Source organism: Sander vitreus, chromosome 21, assembly GCF_031162955.1.
Source record: "Sander vitreus isolate 19-12246 chromosome 21, sanVit1, whole genome shotgun sequence".
In the NCBI taxonomy this organism is placed as follows: Eukaryota; Metazoa; Chordata; class Actinopteri; order Perciformes; family Percidae; genus Sander; species Sander vitreus.
Genome location: NC_135875.1, coordinates 2,942,608 through 2,957,507, shown reverse-complemented (window position 1 = coordinate 2,957,507; position 14,900 = coordinate 2,942,608). Strand labels below are relative to the sequence as shown.

General features: G+C 40.7%; 1 protein-coding gene across 2 annotated transcripts; it reads left to right on the top strand.

The window, feature by feature from the left end:
- The first annotated feature begins 8,338 nt into the window (after positions 1-8,338).
- On the top strand, positions 8,339-13,306 carry oxld1 (oxidoreductase-like domain containing 1). 2 transcript variants are annotated; one of them, XM_078279475.1, is made up of 2 exons: positions 8,339-8,538; positions 9,978-13,306. In XM_078279475.1, exons 1-2 carry the CDS (start codon positions 8,488-8,490, stop codon positions 10,350-10,352), a joined length of 426 nt encoding a protein of 141 aa, XP_078135601.1. In that variant the 5' UTR covers positions 8,339-8,487; the 3' UTR covers positions 10,353-13,306. The 2 variants fall into 2 exon arrangements, with proteins under 2 accessions (XP_078135601.1, XP_078135602.1); XM_078279476.1 differs by lacking the exon at positions 8,339-8,538 and adding an exon at positions 8,573-9,155.
- Positions 13,307-14,900: the final 1,594 nt, after the last annotated feature.

Here is a 14,900-nt window from a genome sequence, read left to right as displayed (position 1 = left end):
CAGCACACAAATGGGAGAAAAACGTGCTCTGGTTTATTGGCATTTCTTTAAACCAATCACAATCGTCTTGGGCGGAGCTAAGCGCCAGATGGAGCAACGGTGCCGCTGCAAAATAGCCTCGAAATAGCCTCCACTTGTTTTGGTGGAACGTGTGCGTTCAAAAGTTGTTTTAGTCGTGCAACAGAAAACTCAGATTGGACAGATAGTCTAGCTAGCTGTCTGGATTTACCCTGCAGAGATCTGAGGAGCAGTTAACCATAGTCCTCACAAATCCACCGGAGGTTAGAACGCCAACACAAAGGAAGAGGAAGGGGACGGACATCCAGCCAAAAAGAGTGAAATCCGGCAGAATTTCCGGCAGCACCGGAGCGATCCCGGAAGTGGAACATTGTGGATATGGACTACCTTCAGGGTGAATCAAATCCCTATTTCTTTGATATTGATCGCCAGGGCTTTAAAATAACTTTTTTCGATCACCAGCCAACATGGATAGTAGATTTTAGAAGTGCCGTTCCATTCGTCTTCTCCGTTTCAGCGTAGCTCGTAATCGATACGTCACACACGTAGCCGACGGTTTTCATGGGAAATGTAGGATTAGTACTTCAAGCAGTTTTGCCAGATAAAGATTAGGTTTCCAAGCCAAACACACACAAAACCACCCGTCTTAGCGGAAAACAGACCAATCTGGAAATCTGTCGCATCATTTCTGCAGCCAGCCGATTCAAACAGACGCAGGGCCCTATTTTAACGATCTTGATTAATTAATTCATAGGTATTTTTTGGGCGTAACATGCAACAAACCAATCAGAGTGTCATCTGCCCATTCCCTTTAAAAGCCAGGCACGTTTGTACCTTGGTGCATTGCTATTATGATGGAGGATTTACACCGTAATATTTTTATTTGTGATCTTTTGCATGTTTGTGCGCTGCGCGTCCCTGTGTTGTAACAAGCATTGTGTGCGCGCGTTGTGCATAAGCCTAGGCACATTTTACTAATTCGCTGTTAAAATAACAATGACTATTGACTTTAGACCAGGTTTTTGATGGTCAATGGCGCGATCACTCCCCACTGCCTCAAGATAGCAATATGCCAAGAATTCACCTGAACACACCTCCCTGTAAGACCAGCACGCCCATGGGCGCACAGATGGGCGTAGGTGCATTTGTTCTTTAAACGACGCGGGCGCTGGACAGTCTTAAAATAGCAAAGACACTTGCGTCTGGCTTTCTGCCGCGCTGTGCCGTAGGGTCCATAGAGTTAGTCGCTTCATTCATCCATCCATCCATCCATCTTCATCCGCTTATCCGGGGTCGGGTCGCGGGGTTAGCAGCTCCAGCAGGGGACCCCAAACTTCCCTTTCCCGGGCCACATTAACCAGCTCCGACTGGGGGATCCCGAGGCGTTCCCAGGCCAGGTTAGAGATATAATCCCTCCACCTAGTCCTGGGTCTCCCCCGAGGCCTCCTCCCAGCTGGACGTGCCTGGAACATCTCCCTAGGGAGGCGCCCAGGGGGCATCCTTACCAGATGCCCGAACCACCTCAACTGGCTTCATTCATCACCGGCCAAATTAACTAGTAACTTTACAATGTTACCCGCCAAAGTTAATTTTTACCCACATTTGGCAGGTTGGCTGGTGTCAATTTAAAGCCCTGTTGATCACTATACATATACATTTACAGATGTCATCGGCAGTACCAGAAATCCACACCCACTGGAGAACACCAATATGAAAACAAATATCTTTTGCTACCTTTACGCCTTGAGTCCACACTACTCTGGCGGCCTCCGTTCCAAGCCCCTAAAACTGAGACATTTGGAAACACTGCTGCCCCCATATTGGTTTAAAAACTCAGAGGTTGCTTTGTAGTCTGGACGGGCACAAGCGGAGACCTTTGGAAACGACGACTCTGACACCAGCATTCACCTCCTTATCAGTCATTTCGTGTTCGTCCCTGATTTGTCTGTAAAAGTGGCAACAAAAAAAAAAAAAAAACGCCCAAAAAACGTCAAAACAAAACGACAAAACGTTGAAAGAGCCAAAATTGATTGGGAACCTAAATTGATATGCGGGCTGGATTTGGCCTAAAAACCTATCACTGCAGAAATGTAAATCAAATGAAAAAGAATATATACATTGATTTCTTGAGTTTCTAAGTAAACGCCATCCAGTCTCCTGTTTCAGCCTCCTGACACATACACAAACATGTTTCTGCCAATTCGTATAAGCCACCGTTTGAGGTGTGTCATTGACTTGTCATCTTTGGGCAGTTGCGCGGCTGCCGACCACTCGCGGACCACGGTGAATGAACAGTGTGGTCTTTGTGGGCTTGGGACAAAGCTGGTGCTGTGAGTCAGCCAGGAGGACTTTGAGGAAGGACACCTGAGCACCAAAAACAACCTCCCTGCTACCTTTTTAACACAGGCTGTCACATGTTGAGCTCATCCTTCTTGCAGATCCACAAATGATGCAGTTATCAGAGACGACATTGTTGCTGCATAACTGAATCAGAAAAACCTTGTTCTCACTTTTTCCTTGTTTTCAAGGACTTGAGGGGAACCGTTTGCCCAGACTGTTGACACAGCTGCAGCTCGAAAATACTTCTTCACATGCCCCTCAACTGTATCAGAGGTACATTATAGAAGTCCAGATAACCCAAACTCTGCACACATCTCTGCTGAACCTTCCAGGTTTGTGAATTCATGCCGTTTGCCTCTGATCTGAAGTCATAGACACGACCATTAGCACGTACTGCTTTTGTTTGTTGATCTTATGTTGATTTCATGTCGATTTTAGAATGGTTTCCCTGTTAGATGTTTGTATTGTGAAGCAACAGGTTGTCGCACTGTGCCCAAGACAAATGTCCTCTTGGGGACATTAAAGTGTATTCTATTCTAGTCCTAGTCTAGTTCTATTCCTGGGAAATCTATCGATATATAGTGGGACAGTGCAGTGTTAGTAGAATGTGCAACAAGTTGTTGGAAATGCTGCCTGGCCTTTTGTACACACAGGGTTTCACCAGGATTATGAAGCTAATCCTTCTCATGCAGAATGCCTGCAGCCAGAGCAAAGCTGTGTGTTATTTATGTCGGGGGGAGCTTTTGTTTAATATCAAGAATCCCTTAAAAAATGTCTGAATTATAAGAAATCATCAATAACTTTTTTTTTTTTTTCATAAAACACAGGGCTTTTAAGCGGGGGGCGGGGGAGCGGAGTTCGTGTCTCGGGAGTACTTAAAGGGGACCGGTGTTTTAACCCAAACCAAGATTTTCTTTCCAATCTTAACTAGTCACCTTTTGTCGGCTGAATTTAACCGCTAAAACAACAGTAACCTTGCGGTGCTCTGTACCCGACTCACAGTCACCTTTTCTCGGCTAAATTGAACTGTAAAGACGACTAAACTCAACTGTCATGTGACCGGTCGTCAGGTGACTGGCTACCTCTCGCTGTTATTTCTTGGCATATCATTCAAAAAAGTTTTCGTACGATATTATACGAACCCGTTCATGAGAATGCGTTGAACTTGGCATTTAAACACAAGGTACAGCTGATCATAAACCAAAGTATTGGAGAAATAAAAATGTTGGCCTGATGATGGCGCTAGAGGGAAAATCTGTGGATCACCAACATACTTACAGTTTATCCTGAGGGATCATGAATCTGTGTGCCAAATTGAATGGTGATCCATCCGGTAGTTGTTGAGACATTTCAGTCTGGACTAACCTGTTTATCACGTCATGCATCGCTACATAACTGTATTCAGCATACTATTGAATCTATTAGCAAAATTGGCATCTTTATACATTCAATCTTATCTTTGTGCAAACTTGCACGGAGTAAAATAAAGTTCATGTGTTAAACCTATCTTTACACGGCCTCCAGGAAATCCCTTATAACCCATAGTCCTCAGGCTGCACTTTGGGAGCCACTGGGTCATGTGAAAAGTTTCAAAAGCATCAAACTGTATCACAAATAGTCTCCCTCCCTTGAGCTCATTTTTTTTAAGTATTTGTCATGTGCCTGACTTAATCTATCTTTCCCTCAATGTGCAAGCAAAGGGCCCCTCAGGAAACGCCTGCCGGAGGTAAAGCCAGGCTGCAGGATTTCCAAGGGAAAAGGTGTTGAGAGAAACCTAATACAGCTGCGAGGGTGGGGGGGATGTTTGCAAGGAAAGTCTAGTGGCAGTCTTGGAGAAAACGGACCCCTCAGCCTCCTCAGTGCTCACATACCTGACATACTTAAGAGAGTCTCTGAGCTGACCTACACAAGCTGATACCAAACACTGCTAGATCATCTTAACCGTGACCTAAATCAAATCACATCACACATCAATGCAATGCCTTTTTGATACAATGTGAAAAATGAACATTTGATGTCGTATTGTTTGCCTACGATTGTGTTATTGCCAATCCCTGTACATATAATATGTGGAGTAGTGGAGAAAGTATTCAGATACTTTTATTTTAAAGGGTAACTACCGTTTTTTTCAACCTGGACCCTATTTTCCTGTGTTTTTGTGTCTAAGTGACTGATGGGAAGCAAGATCACTGCAGTCGGCAGCGGCAAAACAAGATACAATGTAAGTTAATAGGACAATTGTCCAGCTTGTATTTACCTTCATAAAAGTGCTCGTTTTGCCACTGACAAACTCAGATTAATATTAAGTAAGATCCTTTTTTTTGAACATCCGCGAAAATTGTATTCACTGAAGCCACCAGACTCCATGTAAATAAACAATAATTTTAGCATTGTAAAGTACACTTTATTCAAGTCCCAGAAACAAAACAAATCTATGAAAAGCCGTTTTGGGTCGTCTTTCCACTTTTCCAACCATCACAACTCTAGTTTTGGTTGAAATAAACACATAGTTTACCGATTTACATGTGAAAATATGTTGGCTCTATACACGCTAAAAGTATTGTTTTTTTAAATGGAGTCTGGTGGGTTTAGCGCTTCAGAGCTGTTTCTGGTTCAAACAGAAAGGTCTCAAAGAGTTTTTAAAGGTCTATCTCTGTAGTGATCCTTTCTATAATGTTGTCAGACACTTAGAATATTAATCTGAGCCTGTCAGCTGCAAAACAAGCACTTTTAGTGGACCAAATTGACGATGCACATTTGGCCCGTAGGGTTACATTGCAGCCCGGTCTGTGGCTGCCGGTTAAAGCGTTCACGCTTAATACTGGACCAATTTCAAAGATTGTTGTTCCTATCAGTCACTTACACACAAGAACATAGGAATAGCCCATTAAGTAGTAACACCACAGTGTAAAAGTACTCTATTACAAGTAAAAGTCTTGCATTGAAAATGTGCCTGCCCTTTTCTAAACAGTTTCCAATGACAGCTTCGTGTTAAGAAACCATCGGGCTCCTTAGTTTATTTTTCCTGGGAATGTCGCCACAGACCCCCAGTTCATAATACTGCAAATGTAAGGGCTTTCATCAGTGGGCCATAGGCTCTTAACCTCATTTGGTGATAGATAGTGAAATAACATATGTTAATTTTAATGAAAATCTCAGAGATTCATATTTTAAAGCTACTATAATTACATTTTCACATCAGCAATGCATCAAATGACTAACTATATGTGAAAGGAGCCTTACAGGGACAAACCTAGAAAGAATGATCACTCAATTCAAAGTGATCTTTAAACTCATTGTTTTGTGACTGTACCACTGTAATCACTACAACAACATCAGCTGGTTAACTTTGACATGACTCTTCCCCCATACACCTTTATTATATCAACAATATGATGTCATCCTATAGAGTAAAACCTATTGTGTCCTTGCATTAAGGGTGAAATATGACTCATCAGTCACGCCTCATGATAAGAAAAAGCCTATAATAGAATGGGATCTATTATAACCATAATAAAACCATTATCATAAGGCTAAGCCTGAATCATTGAGGCTATTAAAACTCCTCCTCTCTGTGGACACAGCTACCTTCTATTTGTTACTCGGTCGGGATTATTAGCGATATCAGCAGCCCTTTTTAAAATGTGGTTGGTTTTATGTGTTTGAATAAAGGTCTGAGTTTTCTATGAAGCATAAACTGCGGCTGAGCTAGATCCTCTCCTTGGGATGAAGTCACATTGAGACCGGGAGATAACATGCCCCACCACACACCTGGTATCTCATGCCAGGCCGAGCAGCTGCTGTGTTTCCACACCATGTTACCATGGATGTGGCTTGCAAACATTGAAGTCTGTGGGGACCTAGGACTCACACTCCTTCTCTTTCACACACACACACACACACACACACACACACACACACCTTACGCATCAGTGAACGGGTCAAATAGTTGAGTAATTGGCAGGTTACGGCACAGAATCTGGAACTCGCAAAGAAAAACTACATCAAAAGAGAGTTAGCTTTCACTCATGAGCATAATAAAGGAGCCGTTTCATAAAACAAATCTGCTTTACCATGCTTGTAATGCTCTTTCAGTGCAGTGACACGTACTTTCATCCAAATCTAGGGCGTGGAAATACGTCAAGGCGTTGAGCCTTTAATTAAGGTTTCTGCCTACATTATATAACCGAAATATGACCTCAGCTTCAATACAGGTTTGTGGTAAACATGTAATTTCCCTCTACCTGAGTTAGGAACAAGTCATTGTTTTGCAAGTCTCAAGAAAAAAGACTCAAGTCATGGATATCCAAACGCACCTTTACCTCTTGCCTGGCAGCGTGATTGGATGCTGTAGGACAATAAAGATAATTTGCTGTAACACTTTTTGATAACATCATGTTTCATTTTTAGGCATAGAGAGGATTTGAAGCCAAGGCTAATGGCCAAGGAAAGTCACGATAGATAGATAGATAGATAGATAGATATTTATTGATCCCAAAAATGGGAAATGACAGTGTTACAGCAGCAAAATATCAGTCACACAGCACAGAATATACATAAAATACTAGGATATAATATACATGAAATGATAGGATACAATATACATACATACAATATACATGAAATAATAATAAGATAGAATACAAGAACAAATATTTAAAATATATACAAGTTGGGAATACAAAATGTACAATTGCTTAACTAGTAATGATAAAGATGTAGATAAATCTATTGTGCAAGTTGCACTTAGTGCAGATGTGATGTCATCAGATTCATGACTTGAGTCTGACTCGAGTTCATGTCATGTTACTTGAGTCCAAGCCTCTGTCCTCTGCAGCACCTCTGAACCCCAGACAACGCATCACCAAAAGACAAAACAAAATCATGGCAAATAATGTCCTTAAATCTCTGCTCTTTACGGCTACTTTTGATTTAAAAGGTAACTACCATTTTTTTTTCAAACTGGACCCTTTATTCCTATGTTTTTGTGTCTAAGTGACTGATGGGAACAACAATCTTTGACATTGGTCTAGTATTAAGCGAGATCAATGCAGTCAGCAGCGGCTACAATGTTAGTTAATAGTTAATAAAAAAAGCAGTTTTAGTGGACCAAGTTGACGATGCACATTTGCCCCGTAGGGTTACATTGCAGCCCGGTCTGTGGCTGCCGGTTACAGCGTTCATGTTTAATACTGGACCAATGTCAAAGATTGTTGTTCCCATTAGACGCTTAAAATAGGTCCAGGTTGAAAAAAAATCAAACGAATTAATCGAACGATAATACAGAAGAAGAAGAAGAGATAATTGTGAGGATAAAATCCGTAACGTAGGCCTTTTGACATAGAGAACAAAGATTTTGAAGGACATTTTAAAAACACAACAAATAAGCCCTCATCATAGTGTTAATCCATGCAGCTGAAGAGAAATTGTGTTGATCAAGTCTCAGAAACTGATTACGTGGCCCTGATTAGGCACATAGTGTCCCTCAGCTGCCTGCAAACAGTATAGCTCAGTATAATTGGCCACGCCTGTTACGTGGTGCATGGCAACAATGCAAAAATAAATATGAACCTAAGTTACTTCTTCTGACCTTGAACAGAAACTCACTATCAGATAAGATATTATTTATTACAGGACACATAATGTGTTTTATATTATTCATAAAGATATACATAGATATATTGCCCTGATCCTTCAATTTAAACCTCGATGTGATATTTGTATGAGCTTTACTGTAAGATTCCCCCTCTATTGCATTTTCACATAGAAACTACAGATGAAACACTGACACCTGCTGGACAGTGATTGGAAATGCAGCTTCTTCTGTTGGGAACAGCCCAGAAACTATTCTACGCTTTCCATTGGCTTACATTTTAGACGCGTGATATTTGATTGGCCAAATCATTTCCTGTCGGCCAATCAACGTTTTTGTTTACTATACACACACACACACACACACACACACACACACACACAAGTCATAGTTCAGGAAAATAGGAAGTGATGTAACTAGCTTGTGAGGCAGGTAATGCCGTGGATATAACCTCCAGGAGGGAGCAAAGTTTATGAAATCTACAGTTCAAAGAAAATGAATTATACAGACACATAACCGTCGTATTTTCTGCAACGATGCTGTGTTTGGGTGTAAATGCGGCGAGGTCGTCGGTGTCTTTACAAAAGGTTGGTAGCTAAGCTAACGGTAGAGAAGCTAACAGCTAACTGAACTAGCCTTTCATCTTCGCGGCTCTGACAGGTTGACTTTAACCTAACCTTTTGTTTTGTTTGTTCACACCAGTTAGTCATATTTACAGAAAATACAACGTATCGTTTCTACCATTTTAACAGCCGTAAGCGTTTATTGTGTTCCAATTAACGGGTAACTTACGTGTAACGCGAGTTAGTAAGTAACGTTAAGCTACTTTCTGAAGACTGGAATAACGTTAGTTTAGCAAAGTCCTGACGTTTTGGAGTTAGCGTTAACTACCATTGAATGTTTACACCTTGTACTTTACTGATGACATTTAGACATTGACATTTAAACATCAATGGGCCGCATTTAGTTCAAGTTAAAAGACAGGCACAGACTAGGACAATGATATGTATACAGTATGTGATTGAATAGACAGAGTTATGTGTACTGAGCTGTACATAACAGCCCTCTCTCAGAGTGCAAATTCTAACTTTTGAAACACAGGTGGTGCTAATGAAAATAATGATGTGCCAACCAGGGCCAGAGCCATTCCATATACACCTGTGATTATTCTGTTTTGACAAGTGAAACCATCGTCTGTGAAAAGGTCTATACAAAACACATTTCCCCTAATCACACGTTTACTTTAGAGTGGGTTTTTATCACAGCTTTGTAAGTAGTCCTGTCCCTTTCACCAGTGGTATAGTCTACGTGATACTGTACGCAGGTATACACAGTATACCCACTAAGAAAGCTCCAGGATTTCCATATACCCACTTAAAAATGCCCAATGACACGCAACAACATACTTTCCATTATATTTTTGATATATTTTGAATTGTCATCTGTGTTCTTTTTCTTCGCATAGGCTAAATAAAGGGATTTCCACCGTAAATTGGTGCATTAAAGTGTATCCAAATGCAGAAAAGGAAGTTGCTGACGCTCAAAACTTATATATACACACAGCACAGTATACCCACTACAATACATTAGACTAAACCACTGGTCTCTCTGTCTCACTCGCTTTCCACATTTGAGATCCCTGCCGTCTCCTTGCAACATATAAAATAGAATATTGTCATTGTACATGTACAGTGAAATTGGATGCAGTCCTATCAGTGTAAAACATCATTAAAAGTGCAAAATAGCTGAATAAATAAACATAAAAGAGCCTCTATAACTCACTATAAAAATATATAAAAAGAAACAGGCACAGACATACCACACATACAAGACATTCACTGCGCGATTCATTTTTAATACTCAAGTAGCGTTACGTGTCCCCTTCCTCTTTCTTTGTGTTGGCGTTCTAACCTCCGGTGGATTTATGAGGACTATGGTTAACTGCTCCTCAGATCTCTGCAGGGTAAATCCAGACAGCTAGCTAGACTACCTGTCTATCTAATCTTTGTATTCTGCTGTCTTTCAGCTGTGCATCCTCTCCCTGCTACACATGAGACATCGGACCTATCATTGCCCCGCGCAGCCTTCGAGGCGTGGTACTGCTCGCTTCCTCTCTACTGGACCTGCTCCTCCCACACTCACTGACCCCCCCGAGTGCTCTGACACCGAACCCAGCCGCAGTGCCTCCGCCTGGTCCCCTGACCAGGGCCCGCCGCCGGCTCCCACCCACTGCTGCATGAGTGGCTGCCACAACTGTGTGTGGATCGAACACGCGGAGCAGCTGCTGGCGTACTACCACGACGGTGGCGACCGGGCGCTCGACGCCATCGAGGAGAACGTCCACGACGAGAACCTTAAAACCTACCTCAAGATGGAAGTCAGACTCCTAAAAAAGACGTGAAAGGTTGACTACCGGTGGCTTCGATCACAGTGTTGTCAGGGAATGAGTGTTGTGAGCGTTCTTAGTAAAAAAAAAAAAAAATTCACTGACTGAGTATAGGGGTGCATGATATATCGACTCAATATCCTTCTCGCGATATCACATTGCGCGATATTATATCAAAAGTGTCGCAGTAAGTATGCAATATTAAGGCTATGTTTAGACGGAAACGATCTGAAGAGAAAACGCAAAAGTGGTGTTGCGTTCTCACTTTTTGTTCCGCGTTTCGACGAGCGCTATGGGGGGGAAATCTGCGTGCATGTGGTGACGCAAAAGTGTGTGAAATGCGAGCCACCAAGTCCGCGCGCCTGCGTAGAACCTTCCTTCTACTTGTCTCCCTCTCCTCCTCCTCTCTCCTCTCTCTAGTAGCACAAAGCGAACAACAAAAGCTGACAATTTAGTCTGGACAGACGAGGAGGTGGAGTTATTGCTCCAAACAATGCACACACAGACACACACACGGCACAAACACACTCGCACAGTGCGTTTTGTACCCTTTAGATGGGAACGCAGCAGTGGAGCGTTTTTGGAGGGTGTTTTCACTTTTTGCGTTTTTTAAGCCCCATAAATGCCTTCGCCGTCTAAACGAAAGGCACGTCTGATAAAACATTTTGTCGTTTTTACCCGCGAGCGTATTCGTGTAAACAGGGCCTTAGTTTATTTTTGTGGAGCGCTGCGTCCCGTCCGTTGACTGTGTGGCTTAGCTGTGTTAGATTTAGAGCCCGCTTGTTAGTGAACGTCAGCGCACGGGTCCACTACGTGACAAACCCTGTGGAGCGTACCACGTGTGTGTATATTTCAACAGAGTGACAGTGGAAGTGAAGAAATAGAGACAACAAAACGGAACGGATCAGAGAAGAGAAAGAAAAGTTGTGTCCTGTTCTCTTTATTTATATATTTTATACTGTGCAACCAGTAGAACATGTCCTGTTCTGTAGACATGGTCCTTATTTATATATTTATACTGTCCAACCAGGTGAGGTGATGAAGTTATAGAAGTCTTCCTGAAAGAATTTACGCTGAGCTTCATTAGACAGATTGTTAACATTTCATTTATTTATCCAGATTATCTAAACCTAAACTTGTATTTAGAGGTAAAACTTAAAGTAAGCACACCTTAAAAAGATGCTAACAGTTCCTCATGGTGCAGGAAAACTAGGATTAAATGCTCAAAGCAGAAAGTCTCTCAACTGTGGTGCAGTTGAAAACAAACCGTCTGGGCTATAATGTTGCCGTTTGACTGTGTTTCTCTTCCAAATAAGTTTGGCTTTGTTTCCTGATAGTCTGACTGCTCCTGTTTCTCGACCTGTTGGACTATTTTCTAGTGATGTCTGGTGTAGAACCCGACCGATACATTTTTAAGGCCGATATCGATACAGATATTTGGTGATTTCCCGATATATCAGCCAATATATATTTTTAAAAAAATCCAGAATCGCATGACAAAACATAAACAGATTTCCCTAACATTAGTTAGTTGTAGTTATTTATGAGGCCTTACTAAAATAATATGATAATGCAGTTTAAAAATAACATAACAGAACAGAGAAACATCAAAATATATTAAAGTTCTGATAAATAAAATGTATAAAAATACAAACTTAAGATATGAAACTTAAAGTCCTTTGAACAAAAACCCAATAGACCTTTTTCACGGCAGACATGTAGACGTGTCATAGTAGGAAAAGCACAGGTGTATTCAGAACCATTAATGATGGCTGCATTCCACTTAGGAGAGGTCCTGGTATTGTTCATGCTGACTCACTGAACTAGCTTACTGGGACACTTGATGGAACTGAGCCATTGTTAAGGTTATCAGTTTCAGCTGTGCTTTTCCTACTATGACAAGTCTAATGTCGTCTTTCCACTACATGGTACCTGCTCGACTCTACTCACCTTTTTTTTGTTTTTCCATTATGACAAAAGTCCCTGGTACCTGCCAACAGGTACTTCTTTTAGTACCACCTCCGTCGAGGTTCCAAGAGAGCTGAGGCGATACCAAAAGGTGACGTGAAGACCTGCAGACTACTGATTGGTCGGAGAGAATCGTCACTAATCACTGCGTCATCATTGATAGCGACAAACGGGGGGGGTGTCCTGAACAAACTCGTCATTTTTAAATAATTTAGCCAGCTGGTGGTTTTTTTGCTGCGTGTGTATGTGTGTGTGTGTGTGTGTGTGTGTGTGTGTGTGTGTGTGTGTGTGTGTGTGTGTGTGTGTGTGTGTCGCGTTAGGTCATGGCAGTGACGTCGTAGAGCGCCCTCTGGTGGACAAACTGTGCAACGCCAACACTCAGAACATGGTTGGAGGGGCTTTAGTCCATTTTCATTTTTTAAATATTCATTTATCAGCCATTCTAAATGCCGATAACGATAGTTTGGAAAATTCCTAATATCAGCCCGCCGATATATCGGTCGGGCTCTAGTCTGGTGTTCCCAGGTATCTCAGCAACGTAATTCGTACTAATAGGAATAATAAACACTTAAGAAATCTGAATTCTTCCTTAAGTTTCAGCTTGAAATGAAGCCAACACGCCCAACCTGTTACACTTCAGGAATGCTTGAATTGTTGTCACATTAGCCTTTGCTTTATTTCGTAAGGTGCTTGTAGTGTTGAGTTTTGGAAAGTTCCATGTTCAGTAATAATGTTAATGTTTTTGGGCCTCATTAGAAAATCCATTGGGTTTATTTATTTTGTAACCTTCAGCTTAATTCAATAATCTTCATAGTTCAGTGATTCATTGTCATAGATAAAGCTCATTTGCACATTTGTTTGAGGTTTGAACTGAAGTGTTAAAATTATATTTTTATGTGTTTACTAATCATTTTTGCTTCACTATATTTAGGAATCTATTTATGTATTTTGAAATGTATTTGTAAGACTTGTTTGCTAAATAAATGCTCTTTCTGAGATGACATGAACAGTTTTGAGAAGGTTTTTCGTAACATTAGTCTTTGCTTTATTTCGTAAGGAGCTTGAAGTGTTCAGTTCAGTAATGACGTTATTATTTTTGTCTTTAAAAAATTGTTTGGTTTCTTTTCACCTTCATGTTTACAGCTTAATTCAGTAATCTTTATAGTTCATTGATTCATTGCCACGTCCCTTTAGTCATAAAGCAGATTTGCACATTTGTTTTGTTTATCAGTTTGTTTGACGTGTTCTTGGAAATAATTCATTCACGATGATCATCAGATCAGACCATTTGGAGAAAACCAAACTGGGATGATAACTGGTTTTTCTTTCTTTCTTTTTTTATTTTTTTCCTCATGTGGCATCCTGTTGCTCGTGGGGCAACAAGCAAACATACGATGTGTTACTGTCAGTGGAAGAAGTATTCAGATCCTTTACTAAGCTACCACTCTGTAGACATACTCTGTTACAAGTAAAAGTCCTTCATTGAAAATGTTACTTAAGTAAAAGTATGTAAGTATCATCAGGAAAATGTACTCAAAGTATTACAAGTATAAGTACTCAATGCAGAAAAATCCTCCCATTGTAGAAAGTGTAAAGGATCCAACCAGTTGTGTGTTTAATGGTCTAATCATGTCAGCTGGACTTGTAGCCGTTATACTGTTGGCTAGTTTACTTTAGAATAAAACATCAGATTTTATAATATAAAGTTGTGTGTGCAGAAATCATAACATGGGTGCCCAGATAGCTCAGTTGGTAGAGCAGGCGCCCATATATAGAGGTTTACTCCTTGGCGCAGCGGGCCCAGGTTCGACTCTGATCTGCGGCCCTTTGCTGCATGTCATCCTCCCTCTCTCTCCCCTTTCATGTCGTCAGCTGTCTTATCAAAATAAAGGCCTAAAATGCCCAAAATATAATCTAAAAAAAAGACAGATATCTTAGTAACTAGTAACTAAAGCTGTAACAGATGAATGTAGTGGAGTAAAAAGTACAATATGTCTCTCTGAAATGTAGTGGAGTAGAAATAGAAAGTGGCATGAAAAGACTCAAGTAAAGTACTTAATTGTGATTAATGAATGAAATGAATGAATGATTAATATCAGAAATATGGGTTTCTTTCAACCAAATTGCCCAAAAATATCCTGGATGTACGTTGTATAGAACCCATACATCATTTAAAAAAAAAAAAAAAGATTATTTACATAAAATGTTGGGTGTTTTATTCAATTTCAGCATTTACAAAAATGTTTAAATGGTTTCAAAACCGTGTCCTGACTAAACTTTGACAGTCTGTGATCCACTCCACATCCTCTGGTCTTAACTTATAGTCAAAAGAATTCATAATTTCTGCTTTTTTTAACTTAAAAATTTGGTATGATGTCATGTAAATTAGGTTTATTGACCATGAAAAAAAGACGTTAAAAAAAGTGACCAAAACGTTTTTAAAAGCATCAAAAAAAAGGACAAAAACGTCGGGAAAAGCGGCAAAAAAAATTTTCAATTTCAATTATGACCCCGAACGATAACAAGTTCATGGTCAACGGGAAGACAACGCAAGGGTTGAGTACAGTACTGGAGTACATTTACTCAGTTGCATTC